This window comes from Microcaecilia unicolor, chromosome 2, assembly GCF_901765095.1.
Source record: "Microcaecilia unicolor chromosome 2, aMicUni1.1, whole genome shotgun sequence".
Lineage (NCBI taxonomy): Eukaryota > Metazoa > Chordata > Amphibia > Gymnophiona > Siphonopidae > Microcaecilia > Microcaecilia unicolor.
In genome coordinates, this window is record NC_044032.1 from 401,928,541 (window position 1) to 401,950,132 (window position 21,592).

Below are 21,592 nucleotides of genomic sequence, written 5' to 3' on the forward strand. Positions count from 1 at the left end.
TGTCCCGCCTCCCATCACCGGCTCTGGCACAGACCATACAAGTCTGCCCTCCCCTATTCTCGCCTCCGAACCACCAACCCCTCTTCCCCCACCTGCTCCGCCACCCAATTTTAGCTAAGCTTCTGAAGATCCATTTTCTTCTGCACAGGATTCCTTTAGGCATATCCCACTATGTTTGAATTCCGTTACCGTTTTCATCTCCACCACCTCCCGCGGGAGGGCATTCCAAGCATCCACCACCCTCTCCGTGAAAAAATACTTCCTGACATCTTTTCCTGAGTCTGGCCCCCCTTCAATCTGCTGTGCCAAACCACGCTCTACCAGGAAGGAGTCAACTCGGGCGAATCCTTTCATATAGGCTTTCCAGGTTCAAACTTTGACCACGTTCTCATCAAATGAACTCTCACATTGGCTCAGGAAATATACCAAATCGTAATGCAAACTAGACATCTGCCCTAATAACCTAATAAGATCAACACCCAAACATTTCAAAAACAAACCTCCCGAACCACGTAAACTACAGACTTCAGAATGGGCTCTTCCCCACGGAGAAGGGAAACAACCTACTTAACTCCACTACCAAAAGATGCTAAGAAAAGCACAATGGACCTAACCAACTACCGCCCAGTAGCATCTATCCCACTTACAACAAAACTCATGGAAGGCATAGTAACGAAACAACTCACTGAATACCTAAATAAACACTCAATTTTGCACAACTCTCAATCAGGATTTCGATCAAATCACAGCACCGAAACTGTCCTAGTATCCGCAATGAACTCATTTAAACAAACAATTGCAACTGGTAGCAACACTCCTCCTACAATTCGACATGTCCAGTGCCTTTGACATGGACAATCATGAAATACTATTACATATACTAGAATACTTCGGAACAGGAGGCACAGTTCTCAAATGGTTCCAAGGATTCCTGACCACAAGATCATACCAAGTAACAATGAACGCGGATAGATCACCCCCATGGTCACCTGAATGTGGAGTTCCCCAAGGATCATCCCTCTCGCCAACCTTATTCAACCTGATGATACCTTTAGCCAAACTTCTAGCCAATCAAAACCTCAACCCCCACATATATGCAGATGACGTCACAATCTACATCCCGTTCAAACATGATCTAAATCACCAACGAGATCAACAAAAGCCTCCAAATAATGCACACCCGGGCAGATGCATTCCAACTAAAACTAAATGCAGAAAAAACACAATGTCTTGTTCTCACCTCACAACATGATACAAAACACTTCTCTACCATAACACCACCATATTGTTCTCTCCCGGTCTCAAAAAACCTGAAAATTCTTTTTAGTCACCATAGATCGAAACCTCACTCTCGATGACCACGTGAAAAACATGACGAAAAAGATGTTCTACTCCATGTGGAAACTTAAAGAGTAAAATCTTTCTTCCCGAGATACATCTTCCGTACCCTGGTACAGTCAATGGTAATAAGTCATCTGGACTACTGTAACGCACTATACACGGGCTGCAAAGAACAGACCATCCAAAAACTACAAACTGCCCAGAATACTGCCGCCAGACTCATATTTGGAAAACTAAATATGAAAGTGCAAAACCCTTTGAGAGAGAAGCTTCACTGGCTCCCACTTAGGGAGCACATTACATTCAAGATCTGCACGATTGTGCACAAAATCATTCACTCAGAGCTCCAATCCACATGCTAAACCTCGTAGACTTACCTCCAAGAACGCCACAAGATCATCCCGCAAATTTCTCGACCTGCACTTCCCTAGTTGCAAAGAAACTAAAGTACAAGCAGATGCATGTGGCCACATTCTCGTATTTAGGCACGCAAAGGGAAAATTAGGTTCTTACCGTGATAATTTTCTTTCCTTTAGTCATAGGCAGATGCAGCCATACAGATGGGTTGTGTCCACCACCAGCAGAGGGAGATAGAGAGCACACTTTTTCAGTGCCTCATACCAGCTTGCTCCATGCCTCTCTTCAGTATTTGAAGCTTCCAAAGCAGTATGGCAACCGCAATGGGAATAACATGAGCTTCCTCACAGCGAACGATGGCCCTACAACAAAGGGCATTAACTCAGAATGGAGGGAATGAAACATCCTCCGGATGGCATAAACTCATCCTCCACTGAGACATAACTGGAGGGAATAAACTCATCCTCCCGGAGGGAATAAACCATCCTCCAAAACATGAAACTGGAGGGAATTAAGTCATCCTCCTTTAATTTAACAAGAATCCTGAAGACTGTTTTCCGACTTTCTCCCAAGGACGGAATCTCCAGGAAACACGAACAGAACCTGAAATAGATGTACAGCAGATAGCATCAGACAGGGAGGGATCATGGCTGCATCTGCTATGACTAAAGGAAAGAAATTATCACGGTAAGAACCTAATGTTCCTTCCTTGATATCAAGCAGATGCAGCCATTACAGATAGGATGTATCAAAGCAATCCCTAGATAGGGTGGGAACAAGCCACACCACGCGCTAGCACTTGCGCTCCAAAATGTACATCCCTCCTGGCCAGCCACATCCAGCCTGTAATGTCGGGCAAAAGAGAGCTTAGAAGCCCCATGTTGCTGCACTACAAATTTCTTGAAGAGAGAGTGCTCCAGTTTCAGCCCAAGAAGAGGAAATTCCTCTAGTGGAATGCGCCTTAAAGGCATCAGGCAAGCAAATAAGCTGAAAAGATAGATTCTTTAAGCCAGCGGGCAATAGTGCTTTAGACGCTGGAGACCCTCTGCGAGGACCTGATAGTAAAACAACCGATGATCAGCGGTCCTGAAAGAGTTAGTAACTCGCAGATACTGCAGCAGAGTCCTGCCCACGTCCAACAGGTGCAATTGCCCAAAAGATTCTGGAAACTCCTCCTCGACAAAGGAGGGCAAGAAAATAGGTTGGTTTAGGTGAAACGCTGAAACCACCTTAGGCAAGAAGGAAGGCACGATCCGAACCGTGACCCCGGGCTCTGAAAACTGCAGAAAGGGTCTCTACAGGACAGCGCCTGGAGCTCCGACACCCGTCTCGTCGAAGTAATGGCCACTAAAAAGACTGCCTTCAGTGTCAAATCTTTCTCTGAAGCACACCGAAGCGGTTCAAAAGGAGCACCCTGAAGGGCCTTTAGCACTAGCCCCAGGTTCCAAGCTGGACAAGGTGCACGCACGGGAGGAGGGAGCCGAAGCACCCCTCTAAGAAACCATGCCACATCCGGATGAGCAGCTAAAGACACACCTTCAACCCTTGCCACGCAGGGAGGCCAACGCTGCCACTTGCACCTGCAGGGAATTATAGGCCAAGCCTTTTTGTACACCATCCTGCAAAAAGTCCAGAATCGGAAAGACAGGAGCCCGCAGGGGTGTGATCTCTTTGGAAGCACACCAGACTTCAAACTGGTGCCAAATCCTGGCATAAGCCACGGAAGTGGAACGCTTGCGGGCTTGCAGGAGAGCGGTAATTACTTTATTGGAATAGCCTCTGCCTCTCAATTGCGCCCTCTCAATCGCCAGGCCATAAGACCAAATCGGCCGGTGTCCTCCATGGTCACCGGACCCTGTGACAACAGGTTGGGAACCAGAGGTAACTAAAGGGGATTCTCTACGAGCATCTGTCGGAGGTCCCGCATACCAAGGCCTCCTGGGCCAATCCGGGGCAATGAGAACCACTTCTCCTGGATGCAGCCGTATCCGCAGGAGCACTTCGCCCTATCAAGGGCCACGGAGGGAACACATACAGTAGGCCCGGAGGCCAGGGTTGAGCCAAGGCATCCAACCCACCCGCACGAGGATCTCTCCGTCTGCTGAAGAAGCATGGGACTTTGGAATTGGTGCTTTCGCCATTAGATCCATTATGGGCTTGCCCCACTTGGCACATCTCTGCAGGAACACTTCGTCTGCAAGTTCCCACTCCGCTGGATCGATCTGATGCCTGCTTAGATAATCGGCTTGTACGTTGCTCTGACCTGCAATGGAGCTGCCGACAGAAATTGTAGATGCAGCTCGGCCCAGTGGCAAAATTTTTCAGCCTGCGCGGCTAGAGCTCTGCACTGAGTGCCGCCTTGTCGATTTATGTAGGCCACTGCTGTCGTCTTGTCTGACATCACTCTGACAGCCAATCCTTCCAGGGTCACTTGAAAGGCCAGAAGCGCCTGAAACACCGCTTTCAACTCTAGGCGGTTGATGGACCACTCCGACTCATCGGGTGTCCATAGACCCTGGGCATGCTTCCCCTTGCAATGTGCGCCCCAGCCTTTCAGACTGGGCATCTGTCACCACTAGGCACCAATCGAGGGAGCGCCAGCGGCATTCCTCGCTGAAGCATGCTGTCTGAGAGCCACCCACTCCATGCTGATCAGCCGCAGGGAGCCAAGAGAGTCTGCATTGATAATCCTGAGATACTAGAGACCATCTTTGGAGTAGAGCATACTGTAGAGGTCTCAGGTGCGCTCTTGCCCAGGGCACAGTTCCATGGTGGCCCGTCATCGATCCAAGCAGCTGGACAATGTCCCAAGCTCGCGGGCGGGGCATCCTCAGGAGCAGACTGACCCGATTCTGAAGCTTTGCACCGCCTTTGCTTGGGTAGGTACACATACCCCGAGGCTGTGACGAACCTGGCCCCCAAATATTCCAGAGACTGCGAGGGGGGTCAGGTGACTTTTGGCCAAATTGACGACCCAGCCCAGAGATTGAAGTACTGAGACCACTCTGGCTATTACACGCTGACTCTCTGCAGCAGAGTTTGCTCGAATGAGCCAGTCGTCCAGGTACGGGTGAACCCGAATACCCTTTCGCCTTAGAAATGCAGCTACCACCACCATAACCTTCGAAAATGTGCGGGGAGCTGTGGCGAGGCCAAAAGGCAAGGCCCAGAACTGGAAATGCTTTCCCATCACCGCAAACCTCAGAAATTTCTGGTGCGGGGGCCCAACTTGGAATGTGCAAGTAAGCTTCTTTCAAGTCCAGAGACGTGAGAAACTCTCCTGGCTGTACCGCCGCAATGATGGAGCGCAGGGTTTCCATGTGAAAATGCCGCACTCTCAGGGACTTGTTTAATTCTTTTAAGTCCAGAATAGGGCGAAAAGACCCTCCTTTTCGCGGCACCACAAAGTAGATGGAGTAGCGACCACAGCCGTGTTCAGCGGGAGTACGGGGACACGGCCCCTATCTGAATCAGACCTTGTAAGTCTCCTTTACCGCCGCCCGCGTTTGGCGGCAGAACCGCATCGGGACTCCACAAACACGTCTCTTACAGGGGCGTCAATTCTATTCTGTAACCGTCTCTGATCAGGTCCAAGACCCCACTGATCTGAGGAAATGTTGGCCCACTCCTCGGCAGAGGGAAAGACGTCCTCCGATGACAGGACTCGAGGAGAGGGCCGGTGCACCGTCATTGAGAGGGTCGCCCCTGAACTCCAGGCCTTGAGTCAGCGGCTGTGGAACGTTTGTCCGAACGAAAGGAGTTCCTCTGCTGAAAACGGGCACGAGAAGTGAACCCAGCAGAACACCCCGGGCGGTACCTTCGAACTTCACGGAAGCGAGGTCTGTAAGAGGAGTGCACCGCCCGCACCCTTAGAGGAAGGCCGAGGCCTATCTTCGGGCAAGCGCTGGGGTTTAGCCTCACCCAGGCCCTTCACAATTTTCTCACAACTCCTCACCAAACAGGAGAAGGCCTTGAAAGGGCAACTTCACCAACCTTTGCTTAGAGGCCATGTCCGCCGCCCAATGCCGTAGCCAAAGAAGACGGCGAGCCGCCACTGCTACTGCCATGTGTTTAGCCGAAGCTCTGACAATATCATAAAGGGCGTCAGCAAGAAAGGACAAGGCAGACTCCATCCGTGGAGCCACATCTGAAAGGCTCCGCTCCATCACTGGGCTGTTCCACTGCCTGTTGCAACCAAGCCAGGCAGGCCCTAGCAGCATAACAACTGCATGCAGACGCCCGAATAGTGAGACCTGCAATTTCAAATGACCGTTTAAGATTCCAGTCTACGGTCTTGAATATCCTTCAGGGCAACACCTCCTTCAATAGGGAGGGTAGTTCTCTTTGTCACAGCTGTGACTAGGGCATCCACTTTAGGCATAGCAAAGCGAGCCATATGCTCCTCACTCAGAGGGTATAATTGCCCCATAGCCCTGGAAACTTTCAAAGGTCCCTCGGGGTCAGCCCATTGAGCCGAAATAAGCTCTTGGATGGAGTCATACAAAGGAAAGGCTCGAGCAGGCTTTTTGGTACTAGCCATCCTAGGATTCACAGAGGAGGCTGTGCCACTGGCAGGGTCCTCAATAGAGAGAGCCTGCAGGGCATCAGAAATAAGCGCTGGCAGCTCATCACGGTGGAAAATCCTCACTGCGGAGGGATCGTCCAGATCCTGAGTCACTTCTGCACCAGACTCTGGCTCCTCAGACCATGAAGGCCTGCCAGAGTCCTCCGAATCCTCGCAGCCCGACCACAGGGGGGAAAATGGAGGTGCAGCACTCTCTGAAGGGGAATGAGCCCTTCTGCGCTTCATATTCTGCCAATTATCAGGGAATAACGCCTCAGAGGGCATACCCAGGCTAGAATCCACCGGGGGAGGGGGGGGGCATTAGAAGAGGCCCGTGCCGGGCTTTGTGGGAGAGCTCTTTTAAGCATGTATGCTTTATGCATTAATAAGGCAAAATCAGGGGAGAAAAACTCACCCTGGGCACCCGGATCTCTGCCGGGGGTAGTAGCTCCCATATCAGCCTCACTCCGAGGCCTCCCCCCGGGCTCAGGACTCTCCGTCTCAGCGGAGGTCGCGCCATGTGGTAAATTCAAAATGGCGTCCGCTGCCAGCTCAGAGCGCGAAAAATCGTCGCTCGCCATGCTCAGGCCGGCTCTAACGTCTGTACAGCACAATTTACAGAGCCCCGCTGCTGATCTGCGCTTGCCACACTTGGAACAGCGCTTTACTGTCTCTGCAGCCATCGCCGAAAACGGCGGTAAAATTCAAAATGGCGGGGTTCGCGCCAAAATCGCCCCAATCGCGGGCCCACCCCAGAGGAGTCAGAAAACACTCTTACCTCACTGGACCGAGTATCAGAGCTCCGGGCCCACAGAAAAAGGCAAGGAAACCTCTGTTCCAGCGTCTAAGCGGTTTTTTTTTTTTTTTTTTTTTTTTAACGCTGTGAGGAAAGCAGAGGTAAATAGAACTCTGGAGGCTCAGGTGAGTGGGAAAGGCAGGGAAAGTGCGAACCTATGTGCCTGCATCCACTGTTGGTGGGGAAGGACAGGGAAAGCTAAGCAACGTGTCCACATCCACGGAGGTATGGGTAAGGCAGGGAAAGGGCGAACCTATGTGCCTTTAAAGTGAAGCTGCTATAGCCTCCAACACCACTGCTAACAACTGGCAAAAGCACAGGAGCAACCTCCAGGCAGATTTTAGATGGAGCTCGAAGAAGCTGCAGCCACTCTGCTAGGGGAGATAGAGAATACTGAAGAGAGGCAGTGGAGCCAAGGTTGCCAGCTGGGAAAAAATTTCCCAGCCCAAAACCAGCCGTAAACCCGTCCAAAAACCACCGACAGCTAACCCCCGACTCCCGCGTCACCTAACCCCCCCCCCCGTCACCTAACCCCCTCCTCCTGAGTCACTAGCCCCGCCCCCGACATCACCCCCCGCCCCTGAAAGGCTTCTATTGGACCAATAGAAGCCCCGGAAAAGCTTCTATTGGACCAAATTGGACCAATAGAAGCCCCAGCAGCGGGAAAACCGGCCAAATCGGCGGCCGCGAAAACCTACCCAATCCTGTACCCCGGCCGCTCAAAAACCTGCCCAAATCCACGTGATTAGAAATTTCCCGCAGCCGTTTCCGAAAAGCCGTCCAATTGGGCGGCTTAACCACAACCCTGGCAAGTTTGAGTGGAGCAAGCTGGTATGAGGCACTGAAAAAAGTGTGCTCTCTATCTCCCTCTGCTGGTTGATGGACACAACCCATCTGTAATGGCTGCATCTGCTTGATGACAAGGAATGTGGAATGCACTGCCTACAGACCTGAGAACAATCGGCGAAACAACTTTCGCAAATCTCTTAAGACATATCTCTTCAGCAAGGCATACAATGAGTACTAATAGCCACATAATTCACCCAACAATCCAATCAATTAAGATAACATCTATTATAGCTACCTTAATCACTCCTCTCCTTCTTCCTACCCTTATCTAACCTCTGCACAATATTAAATGTATATATCACCTTGCAATGACAATGTTAACAAAACTATGTAAGCCACATTGAGCCTGCAAATAGGTGGGATAATGTGGGATACAAATGCAATAAATAAGTGTCGCAGCAGCCCCCATGCCTCGGGTTTTCGAACCACCACAAATACTCCGGGACTCTTTCACCCTCCCATTTTGGCTTGTGGAGCAAGTTCACCAAACAATTCCCACTTGGAACGAGAAAGAGCATCAGCAATAGCATTATTGGCAACAGGGACTTGCTTTGCACAGAAATAAATGTTGTTAAATAGGAACAGTAATACAAGTTCCTGCGTGAGGTCTACCACACAGAACATCGTGCTGTCTGCCTGTTGATAACATACCCCCCACACACCAGGAACTCTAGAAATAGACCCCAAAACTAGTTCCACTGGCTGCAGGTCCACATTGATCATGGGGTCATCCAACCATACCACTTTACCACTGAAGTTGGATAGGAACACGTCCCATATTTTAAGCTCCTCCTTCATAGGCATGTAGGGACCAGAGGCAGAGCTGAGAGAGAAGGGAAGGCAGGCTGAAGCGCCGTGCCTGCTCGCCTTTCACTGCTGCTGCCGGACCCCGAGGTAAGAACTTTTAAATTCTGGGCGGCACGCAGGAAGGCGAGGGGCAGGCGGAGGACTGGGAGAAGAGGGCAGGCAATGCAGGTTGAGCTAGCACTCGGAGAAGAGGGAGGGAGGGGGACCTAGAACTCGGAGGACGGGAGGGGGCGGTTCTCCCGCAATTCTATCCTCACCTCCAACATTCCGTGGCTGGCTGGTGCTGGCTTCCCTTCCCTCTCACGTCATTACATTTAGACGCAAGAGCGGACCAATGGGAATTGTGTTACGAACCCAGGCATCCAGACGTAGAACGTTGGAGGTGCAAATTATTGAGAGACAGAGATACATATATATATATATATATATAGTAAAATTATGTATCATACCTAATAATTTTCTTTCCATTAATCATAGCTGATCAATCCATAGACTGGTGGGTTGTGTCCATCTACCAGCAGGTGGAGATAGAGAGCAATCCTTTTGCCTCCCTATATGTGGTCATGTGCTGCCGGAAACTCCTCAGTATGTCGATATCCAAGCTCCATCCGCAGGACTCAGCACTTAGAGAATTACACCCACAAAGGGACACTCTGCCCAGCTCACCACCGCCGAAACGGGGGAGGGGAATTAACCCAGCTCATCCCCACACAAGTGGGGGAGGGGAATCCGTCCAGCTCATCCCCGCGGAGCGGGGGAGGGACACCACCCCGCCGATGCGGGAGGATCTGGCTTATCCTGCAACCGCGGGAGGAGCTAACTGACCCTAACACCGCCGAAGCGGGAGGGGTACAAAGCTGCCCTACAGCCGCACGAAGCGGGAGGGAGCGCCGGCAGAATTTAGGTCTCAATCCAGCCCCGTAAAAACGGAGGGGAGAGGAATGCAGCAGCTCACTGTAAAACAAAATCGTCTCAACTCCTGAAGAATCCAATTGAAAAAACTTGAACACGGAAGTCCTCCTGAACAGGAACTGAAGACTAAACTTGAACCTGAAATGCAACCAGAATAAAAACAGTACAGATATCTGGGAGGGGCTATGGATTGATCAGCTATGATTAATGGAAAAAAAATTATCAGGTATGATACATAATTTTACCTTCCATATCGTCATGCTGATCAATCCATAGACTGGTGGGATGTACCGAAGCAGTACTCACCCAGGGCGGGACATAGAAATCCCTGACCGCAACACTGAAGCTCCAAACCAGGCCTCCGCCCGAGCAGCCACAGTCAAGCGGTAATGACTGGAGAAGGTATGAGCCGATGCCCAAGTTGCCGCCTTGCAAATCTCTTCAAAGGAGACAGACCCAGCCTCCACCATAGAGGCCGCCTGAGCTCTAGTGGAGTGAGCCTTCAGCCGGATACGCGGCACCTTCCCCGCGGCCACATAAGCCGCTGCAATGGCTTCCTTGACCCATCTTGCCACTGTAGGCTTAGCAGCCTGCAGACCCTTACGAGGACCTGCAAACAGGACAAACAGATGATCAGACTTCCGGAAATCATTGGTCACTTCCAAGTATCTGATGATGACTCGTCTCACATCTAGGTATTTGAGAGCAGAGTACTCCTCTGGGTAGTCCTCCCTACGAAAGGATGGGAGACAGAGCTGCTGATTCACATGGAAGCGAGAAACAATCTTGGGCAGGAAGGAAGGCACTGTGCGAATAGACACTCCTGCCTCAGTGAACTGCAGAAAGGGCTCTCGACATGATAGCGCCTGGAGCTCGGAAACTCTTCTTGCTGAAGTGATAGCCACCAAAAAGACTGCTTTCAACGTCAGGTCTTTCAGAGATGCCCTCGACAAGGGTTCAAAAGGCGGCTTCTGCAAGGCTCTTAGCACTAGATTGAGATTCCACGCAGATACCACTGAGTGCAGAGGAAGGCGCAGGGTGATTAACTCCCTTGAGAAAGCGCACCACATCTGGCTGCGAAGCCAGGGAAGCACCCTTCAGGCAGCCCCTGAAGCAAGCCAGAGCCGCTACCTGGACTTTAAGGGAACTGAGCGACAGGCCTTTCTCCAGACCTTCTTGCAGGAACGCCAACACTGAAGAAATTGGAGCAGTGAAGGGAGAAAGGGAGCCTGCCTCATACCACGATGCAAAGGTACGTCAAACCCTGGTGTAAGCAGTAGAAGTACTACTACTACTATTTAGCATTTCTATAGCGCTACAAGGCATACGCAGCGCTGCTCAAACTTAGAAGAAAGACAGTCCCTGCTCAAAGAGCTTACAATCTAATAGACAAAAAATAAATAAAGTAAGCAAATCAAATCAATTAATGTGAATGGGAAGGAAGAGAGGAGGGTAGGTGGAGGCGAGTGGTTACAAGTGGTTACGAGTCAAAAGCAATGTTAAAGAGGTGGGCTTTCAGTCTAGATTTAAAGGTGGCCAAGGATGGGGCAAGACGTAGGGGCTCAGGAAGTTTATTCCAGGCGTAGGGTGCAGCGAGACAGAAGGCGCGAAGTCTGGAGTTGGCAGTAGTGGAGAAGGGAACAGATAAGAAGGATTTATCCATGGAGCGGAGTGCACGGGAAGGGGTGTAGGGATGGACGAGTGTGGAGAGATACTGGGGAGCAGCAGAGTGAGTACATTTATAGGTTAGTAGAAGAAGTTTGAACAGGAAGGGGTGTAGGGATGGACGAGTGTGGAGAGATACTGGGGAGCAGCAGAGTGAGTACATTTATAGGTTAGTAGAAGAAGTTTGAACAGGATGCGAAAACGGATAGGGAGCCAGTGAAGGGTCTTGAGGAGAGGGGTAGTATGAGTAAAGCGACCCTGGCGGAAGATAAGACGGGCAGCAGAGTTTTGAACCGACTGGAGAGGGGAGAGGTGACTAAGTGGGAGGCCAGCAAGAAGCAGATTGCAGTAGTCTAAACGAGAGGTGACAAGGGTGTGGATGAGGGTTTTGGTAGAGTGCTCGGAAAGAAAGGGGCGGATTTTACGGATGTTGTAAAGAAAGAAACGACAGGTCTTGGCAATCTGCTGGATATGAGCAGAGGAGAGAGAAGAGTCAAAGATGACCCCAAGTTTTCGAGCTGAGGAGACAGGGAGAATGAGAGAGCCATCAACAGAAATAGAAAACGGGGGGAGCGGGGAGGTGGGTTTGGGGGGGAAAATGAGAAGCTCGGTTTTGGTCATATTTAATTTCAGGTGGCGTTGAGACATCCAGACAGCAATGTCAGACAAGCAAGTTGAAACTTTGCTTTGGATGCAAGGTGAGATATCAGGGGTAGAAAGGTAGATTTGGGAGTCATCAGCATAGAGATGGTAGGAAAAGCCATGGGATGAGATTAATGAACCAAGGGAAGAAGTGTAGATAGAAAAGAGGGGACCAAGAACAGAACCCTAAGGTACGCCGACAGGCAGAGGGATAGAAGTAGAAGAGGATCCACCAGAGTGAACACTAAAGGTGCGGAGGGAGAGGTAGGAAGAGAACCAGGAAAGGACAGAGCCCTGGAATCCAAGTGAGGACAGGGTATCGAGAAGTATGCTGTGATCGACAGTGTCAAAAGCAGCGGAAAGACCTTGTCTGAGAAGCCTTTCTTCCTCAGACGCTGCCGCTCAATAGCCAGGCCGTAAGACCAAAGGGGGAGGGATCCTCCATCACCATGGGACCCTGATGCAACAGGCCCTGCTCCGCTGGCAGTCGCAGAGGTCCGTCCACTGAGAGCCTGATCAAGTCCGCATACCAGGGAAGTCTGGGCCAGTCCGGACCCACCAGGATTACCCGGCTCGGATGCTTTGCCACCCGGTCTAGTACCCTGCCCAACATGGGCCAGGGCGGGAACACATAGAGAAGCTCCTGTGTCGGCCACTGTTGGAGAAGAGCATCTACTCCCAGAGATCGAGGGTCCCGTCCTCTGCTGAAAAAGCGCGGCACTTGGCAATTGGCCGATGACGCCATCAGATCTAGGCTCTGCTGGCCCCAGCGCTTCGTGATGTCCAAGAACACCTGAGCCGATAGCTGCCACTCTCCGGGATCCAAGGTATGGCGACTGAGAAAGTCCGCCTTGACATTCATGACTCCAGCAATGTGGGCCGCCGACAGCTGTTCTAGGTTCGCTTCCGCCCACTGGCATAGATTCATGGCCTCCTTGGCTAGAGGGGCGCTCTTGGTAACTCCCTGGCGATTGACATAGGCCACAGCCGTGGCATTGTCCGACAGGACCTGTACTGGCTTCAACGCCAGTACCGGGAGAAACTCCAAAAGCGCCAACCGAATGGCTCTGAGTTCCAGGAGGTTGATAGACCACTTTGCCTCTGCAGGAGACCAGAGCCCCTGCGCTGTCCTTCCCAAGCAATGGGCTCCCCAGCCCGTCGTGACGACAACCCACTCCGGGGTCAAAAGAGGCATCACTGCGGACAACTTGTCTGTCCTCAGCCACCAGCTCAGCGCTTTGCGCACCGCTAGGTCCAAGGGAAGGCGCACAGCGTAATCCTCCGACACTACAGTCCAGTGCTGCAGCAGAGAGTGTTGTAGTGGTCTCGTATGAGCCCTAGCCCAGGGCACTACTTCCATCGTGGCCGTCATAGAGCCCAACAGCTGCACATAGTCCCAAGCCCGAAGAGGAGAGGCTACTAGGAACTGGTCCACCTGAGCCTGAAGCTTGACAATTCGATTGTCCGGCAGGAACACTCTGCCCACTTGGGTGTCGAAACGAACTCCCAGATATTCCAGGGACTGAGTCGGGCGCAGCTGGCTTTTCTCCCATTTGATGATCCACCCCAGGGAGCTCAGAAGAGCAATCACCCGGTCTACAGCTCTGCCGCACTCTGCATAAGAGGGGGCTCGGATCAACCAGTCGTCCAGATAAGGATGGACTTGTACTCCTTCCTTTCGTAGGAAGGCCGCGATGACCACCATTACTTTGGAGAAGGTCCGCAGAGCAGTAGCCAACCCGAACGGGAGGGCTCTGAACTGGAAGTGTCGGCCCAGGACTGCAAAACGCAGAAAGCGTTGATGAGGAGGCCAGATGGGAATATGCAGGTAAGCTTCCTTGATGTGCAAGGATGCCAGGAACTCCCCTGCCTTCACTGCCGCTAACACAGAGCGGAGAGTCTCCATTCGGAAGTGCCGAACTTTCAAGGCCCGATTGACCCCTTTGAGGTCGAGGATAGGCCGGACAGAACCTCCTTTCTTTGGTACCACAAAGTAAATGGAGTAACGTCCCTTGCCAAGCTGATCTTCTGGCACCGGAACGACCGCACCCAGGCGGATCAGATTTTCCAAAGTCTGCTGCACTGCCACAGGTTTGACCGGAGACTTGCAGGGAGAGTGTACAAACCAGTCTCTTAAGGGTCGGCAGAACTCTAGCTTGTAGCCGTCTCTTATGACTTCCAGCACCCAAGCGTCTGAAGTTTCCCTGGTCCACTCGCCCAGAAACGACAGGCGTCCTCCAATCTGCACTGGGCCATGGACCAGGGCCCCGTCATTGGGTACGAGACTCTGGGGGAGGACCGGAGGAAGCACCTCTGGGATGGCGGTCTCTGCGAAAGGAATGCTGCTTGGGGGAGAAGTTCCTCTTGAAGGAAGAGGGGGCAGAGGAGCCCGACTTGCCCGGGCGATACCGACGGGCTTCCTGAAACCGTCCTTTGGAATTACCGGGGCGAGCACTGGCCCGAGCCCTGACCTCTGGTAACCTCTTGCCCTTAGACGTGCCGAGATCGGTCACAATTTTTTCCAGCTCGACCCCAAAAAGCAGCTTGCCTTTAAAAGGCAGCTTAGCCAGGCGAGACTTAGAGGCGTGGTCCGCAGACCAATGCTTCAGCCAAAGCCACCGCCGCGCAGAGACTGTCTGAGCCATACCTTTAGCTGAGGCTCTCAAGACATCATACAGCAAGTCTGCCAAATAAGCCAAGGCCGATTCCAGGGCCGGCCAATCAGCCCTCAAGGAAGGATCCGAGGGGGAAGCCCGCTGCACAATCGTCAGGCACGCCCTGGCCACATAGGAGCCGCAAACTGAGGCCTGCAAACTTAAAGCAGCCGCCTCGAAGGACGACCTTAAGGCCGCCTCCAATCTTCTGTCTTGGGCGTCCTTTAGGGCCGTGCCACCTTCCACCAGCAACGCCGTTTTCTTAGTCACCGCAGTGATTAAAGAATCCACGGTAGGCCAAAAAAGGCCTCCCGTTCACCTTCAGGCAGAGGATAGAGGCGGGACATAGCCCTAGCCACTTTGAGGCTCGCTTCTGGGACATCCCATTGAGCCGAAATCAAGGTGCGCATGGCTTCATGCACGTGGAAGTTTCTAGGCGGGCGCTTCGTCCCCAGCGTAATGGCGGAGCCAACAGAGGCTGAGGGAGAGACGTCCTCCGGAGAGGAAATCTTCAAAATGCTCATGGCCTGCACTAACAGGTTGGGCAAATCCTCTGAGCGAAAGATCCGCGCTGCAGAGGGGTCATCCGCTCCATCCGAGCGGGAATCCGTCTCCTCCAAGGAATCCCCAAAGGACCGTTGGGAGAACTCAGATACGCTGCCCTCATCTACATCAGAGGAGACAGAGTCCTCTAGGGCCTGGAAATCCACCCGAGGGCGTTTGCTTCCAGAGGCCTCAACCCCTTTATCTGACAGGGGGGTAGGGGCAGCGTTTTGCATAAGAAAAGCCTGATGCAGCAGCAAAATGAACTCAGGGGAGAATCCCCCCGAACTGTGCACTTCTGCAGCTTGGGCCATGGCCTTAGCCGCACCCTCAACCGGCGCTCGCAAGAGCGGGGGAGAAACGTGCTGCACATCCAAAATGGCGTCCGGTGCGAAACTCCGAGAAGGAGCCGCGCGGGAAGAACGGCGCTTAACTTTGGCCGCTTTCTTACCGTCGCCCGAATCAAGGGCGACCATAGTATTAACACCTCCCAGCTCGAGGGCGGCCCAAGAAGAAGCCGTCCGAGCAGAGTGGCCGGCCAACATGGAGTGGGCGAGCAGCGGAGGATGGGCGCTTATGGCGGGAAAAAACGCCGCACCGGAGGAGGAACCGGGACACTGACCGGACTCCAAACTGATGCCTAACAAAGGCGATTCAGGTTTTGAAATCCCTGCTAGACGTACCCACGCGGTCCGGGGAGCGAATCCTCGTGCCCTCGCCCTCCGACGCCATAAGCCACGTGGAGACCGAACGGGGAACCCCCTGCCCGCTATAAAAAGGTAAAATTACCTGCTTCTCGCTCCGAGCTGTAACGAACTGGTGTCCCAGTGAGCAACTGCAATAAACGTTGAAATAAACGCCCTTAAGGACGTCCAAATTTTTTTTTTTTTTTTTTTTTTTAACGGAGCCAGCGGGAGGGGGAGAAAAAGAGGCACCTGGCACCACCAGGTTTGCACTTGCTCAAGAAGAGCCCTCAACCCCAGGTACTCAACAAAACCTAAAAATTAGGCTTGGGAGACCTAGCCAGAGCTGCTGCTGTGTGTGACCACCACCTGCTGAGATAGAGAACATACTGAGGAGTTTCCGGCAGCACATGACCACATATAGGGAGGCAAAAGGATTGCTCTCTATCTCCACCTGCTGGTAGATGGACACAACCCACCAGTCTATGGATTGATCAGCATGATGATATGGAAATTTATATATATTATATATATGTGTATATATATATATATATATATATATACATATACATATACATACATATATACACATCTTATACTAGTTCAGTAAAAGGTATCACATACTCAACAGAAGTCTGCTTCAGGACCAGTGAACCACTAGAACAATGTTTCCCAACGTTTTGACCCTAGAAATATCCAAGAATTAAGCCCAATTTGCATCTGTAACATCTCAATATCATCTCTTTGAGATTTAGCCAGAATTTGATCCTGTAATCATACACATAAGGGTCTTGCCTTGCAGCCCCCTCCCCTCTCCTGCTATTACTCACAACTTCAGTCTCTCCACTCAGTGTAATGGGCCCATTTTCCCCAATTCCGCACCCTACACAAACTCCTGCTTACTCTGCTACTCACTGCTTTGTGCCTTCTTCACCCTCAATTGTCACTACTAATGGACTCTCCCCCTCTAGTCTATCCCTTCAGTTCCTCACCATGAGCATACCTCCCCACTGGACCCCAGTTCCCTTTGTATATAAGAAAAAGAAATCTGTATGGTACAGGCATCTAGCTTGGTTAGTTAGCTCAGCTGCTGCATTATAACTACCAGAGCTTTTCCACTGCCACTGTTCGAGTCACATCTGGTGCTCTGTGATGCTCTCCCCTGCACAGGCAGCCTGACGATAATACAGGGGACAGGAGGATTAAAGGTATTGTCTAAAGATGGGGAAGAGGAGGAGGTACTGAGTACAATAAGTGTGCTGTACAAACCGGGTCTGAACCTAAGCATCAGAAGTGGTGACTTCTCCATGGAACCCATGACCAAGTCTGTAGGCACACTGGTTGGGAAACGCTGTACCAAAACACTGCATGACAACTGTGTAAAAGAAAACAAAGGGACACAAACAATGGCTGTAGTAGGAAAGAGTCTGTTCCATATACATGAGGAGGAAGCATGCTCCACAGGGACCAGTACCGGGAGGGAAGGACACTACCAAAGTTCACTGGGAATGACTCATATACACTGCTCTATAAATCTTTCAGAGATGCTAGTTGAATTATACAGAAAGAGAATTCCCATGGGTAGCACAGCACTAAACAGGCTTGGTCCTCTGTGATCTGGACAAGCTAGTTGCTGATATTGACTTCTTATGAGTTATTAGAATTCAATATGGAGATGGAGTCTAAAGCCCTGGCTAATGAACCCATATTGACTAAGGGAAGAACAGTTTCTCCCAGCTACTGACATGCATCATGAAGAGTGATGAATTGCCTGCTTGGGACTGGGAGCTCCAGCTGGGACACACACAAGCAATGCATTCCAGCTGATAGTCAAGAAGTTAAAAAAAAAAAAAAAAAAAAAGAAACTCACATCTTTAGTAAACAAAGCATAGCGAGTCTCCTGATTGTTAGACTACATACAGTATATACACAACACCAGAACATGCTCTCTATACCCCTTCTAAGTGCCTGGCCTCTGCAGGATAGGATGATGCTTACTGTTAACTGCAACCCATTCGTTCAGATCCTCGCCCTCTGGTAGTGTAACAGCCATCCGAAGATTACCGCTCCCCAGCGTGGCCTCTGCATGCTTCAAGAGCTCATACTGGTGGGAGCCCTCAGGGATATTCTTCTTTGGTTTGAAAGTCTTTGAAGAGCGACCACCACTAATTGGGGGGGAAAAATACAGATGAGACACTTCAAATACACATATTAAAATCTACCAAACAACTAGAAAAACATCAATTTAAAAAGCACTCTCTTGTTGCCATGCTAATAAAGCTCAGTTATTAATCTTCCTTTGATTTCCAATCTTGCCCTGCCCTACCCCCAACAGAGTCAGGAGATCCCCTACGGGTGTCTCTCCACAAGGCCAGCACAATAACAAGGTCTGCAAGACTAGCCCATAGATCCTGTCCCTGTCTTTCTGCTAGCAAATGTTTTGGCCCTCATGCCACAATCACACAGCCAGCCAGTGCATGCTGTATTTTCAAGTCACAAATACCTAACACCTGCCACTGAAGAGAATCCAAACTGCTATTAACTACTCGTTCAGACAAGCTATATGCACAAACATCAAAGAAGATGGCCTCCCTCAAATGCTCAACTCAAGGCAAGTCTTTCAGCAAAACAGTTTAAGTGCATATCTCTTTCAAAGTCAGAGAGAAGCAAGGGGGAAAGGCTAGTCAACCAACCAGGAGAGGCCAAGAAAGGTAACATACGTAAAAAACACAATGGTGGCTGGCATAATAGGACCTCTTGCTCTACAACGTGCTCTGTTGCATCTACCTACTGAAGATCAATTAGACTTTGTCATCTCCCTTTATTACCTTTAACAATGCCTTCAATCTATGGCCAAAGGGTAAAAGAAGCAATCAGGGAAGATAAAGCCATAGCAGAGAGATTAAATGAATTCTTTGCTTCAGTCTTCACCGAGGAAGATTTGGGAGAGACACGGTGCCAGAAATAGTACTCGAAGCTGACGAGTCGGAGAAACTGAATGAAATCTCTATAAACCTGGAGGATGTAATGGGGCAATTTGACAAACTGAAGAGTAGCAAATCTCCTGGACTGGATGGTATTCATCCCAGAGTACTGATAGAATTGAAAAATGAACTTGCGTAACTATTGTTAGTAATATGTAATTTATCTTTAAAATCAAGTGTGGTACCAGAAGAAGATTGGAAGGTAGCCCATGTAACACATATTTTAAAAAAGTTCCAGAGGGGATCCGAGAAATTATAGACCGGTGAACCTGACGTTGGTGCCGAGCAAAATGGTAGAGACTATTATAAAGAACAAAATTACAAAGCATATTCAAAAGCATGGATTAATGAGACAAAGTCAACATGGATTTAGTGACGGGAAATCTTGCCTCACCAATCTATTACATTTCTTTGAAGGGGTGAACAAACGTGAATAAAGGCGAGCCAGTTGATATTGTGTAGCTGGATTATCAAAAGGCGTTTGTCAAAGTACCTCTTGAAAGAATCCAGAAGAAATTGGCGAGTCATGGGATAGGAGGTAGTGTCCTATTGTGGATTAAAAAATGGTTAAAAGAAAGAAAACAGAGCAAGGTTAAATGGTCAGTATTCTCAATGGAGAAAGGTAGATAGTGGGGATCCCCAGGAGTCTTTGCTGGGACCACTGCTTTTTAATATATTTATAAATGATCTAGAGATGGGAGTAACTAGTGAGGTAATCAAATTTGCTGACGACACAAAGTTACTCAAAGTTGTTAAATCACGTGAGGATTGTGAAAAATTACAAGAGGACCTTATGAGACTGGGCATCTAAATGGCAGATGACGTTTAATGTGAGCAAGTGCAACCCGAACTATAGCTACATCATGCAAGGTTCCACGTTAGGAGTCATCGACCAAGAAAGGGATCTCAGTGTCGTAGTTGATTATACGTTGAAACCCTCTGCTCAGTGTGCTGCTGCAGCTAAGAAAGAAAATAGAATGTTAGGTATTATTAGGAAAGGAATGGAAAACAAAAGTGAGGACGTTATAATGCCTTTGTATCGCTCCATGGTGCGACTGCACCTCGAATATTGTGTTCAATTCTGGTCACCGCATCTCAAAAAAGATATAGTGGAAATAGAAAAGGTACAGAGAAGGGCGACGTTTAAAAATGATAAAGGGGATGGGACGACTTCCCTATGAGGAAAGGCTGAAGTGTCTAGGGCTCTTCAGCTTGGAGAAAAGACAGCTGAGGGGAGATATGATAGAGGTCTATAAAATAATGAGTGGAGTGGAACGGGTAGACGTGAATCGTTTGTTTACTCTTTCCAAAAATACTAGTACTAGGGGGCATGCGATGAAGCTACAAAGTAGTAAATTTAATACGAATCGGAAAAAAATTTTCTTCACTCAACTAAACTCTGGAATTCGTTGCCAGATGTGGTAAAGACTGTTAGCTTAGCAGGGTTTAAAAAAGGTCTGGACGGCTCCCTAAAGGAAAAGTCCATATACCATTATTAAATTGACTTGGGGAAAATCCACTGCTATTTCTGGGTTAAGCAGCATAAAATGTATTGAACTTTTTCAGGATCTTGCCAGGTATTTGTGACCTGGATTGGCCACTGTTGGAAACAGGATGCTGGGTTGATGGACCTTTGGTCTGTCCCAGTGTGGCAGTACTTATCTACTAGATACTGAATAAAACAATGAATATCAAGTGATACCAGCTTATACACAAATATTTTGTTATTATTTAGTGAAAGGCTGTGAACCTCAGCCGTGCCAAGCACATAAAAGTATTCCTCTCACGCTGTAAAGAAGCATTTCTTCCACTAAAAAGTAGAACTTATCCCCTCAACAATACTGGAGTCTTTGGTGGAAACTAAAGAACCATTTGAGGGAAGACTGAGAAATCTTTTTTTTTTGTCTGGAAAACACCATGGGAGACATCTCTGGCTGCACTTGTAGCAGGAATTTGGTATGGCAAGATAGTGGTGAAGGAAATATCTTTACAGAGGGCCTTCTGTTCACACTGAGCCCACTAGAGACAGAGAAAATACCGTCACTACCTGTATATATTGTGGAAACCACTTTGGCTGTACCACACAGAGAGGCAGTATATCAAGAATCAAACAAACCTGATGCAGTCTGGGTAGTGCAGATGACTTTGGAGAAGAGAATTGCATAGTTATCTGCTACAGGACCCTGCTGCAGATAAAACATGCTAATCCTGTATAATAATTCTCACCTCCAACGTTCTGTCTTGCTGCCTGGTCTGCTAGGCTCCGAAGCCAGGCTGACGTCACCTTCCCAGTATGACGTCCACACGGCAAGTCAGCTGCCTTCCCTTCTCTTCGCTCTCAGCTCTGCCTCTGCCCTGCCGCGACCCTCTTGATCCCCCTTTCCGCCGCCAACCCTCCCCTGCCGCTGTCACGTACCTGTGCTGGTGGGGGACCCCAAACCCTGCCAGCCGAAGTCCTCTTCTCGGCTGCGCGGCGTAGATCGTTCGTCAACGCTGCACAGTCTAGGACTTCGGCTGGCAGGGGATGGAGTCCCCCACCAGCACAGGTATGCGACGGCAGCAGGGGAGGGTTGACAGCGGGAAGGGGGGGGTCCAGAGATGGTCGCGGCAGGGGGGGTCCAGGGGTCTGGAACTCAGAGGAGAGAGAGAGAGAGAGAGAGGCCTGGAACTCAGAAGAGATATAGAGAGGGAGGGAGGAGGGGGCCTGGAACTCAAGAGAAGAGAGGGAGGGAGGGAGGAGGAGCCTGGTACTCGCAGGAGAGGGGGGCCTGGAACTCAGAGGAGAGGGGAGGGGG

General features: G+C 50.2%; 1 protein-coding gene across 3 annotated transcripts in view; it reads right to left on the reverse strand.

Annotated features, from left to right (window-relative positions):
- MOB1B (MOB kinase activator 1B) overlaps positions 1–21,592 on the reverse strand; it is a 164,771-nt gene that overhangs the window by 55,193 nt on the left and 87,986 nt on the right. For all 3 annotated transcript variants that reach the window (XM_030190633.1, XM_030190635.1, XM_030190634.1), the window contains exon 2: positions 17,812–17,978. In XM_030190633.1, coding sequence (XP_030046493.1) covers positions 17,812–17,978 — 167 coding nt within the window. The remainder of the gene's footprint in view (positions 1–17,811; positions 17,979–21,592) is intronic.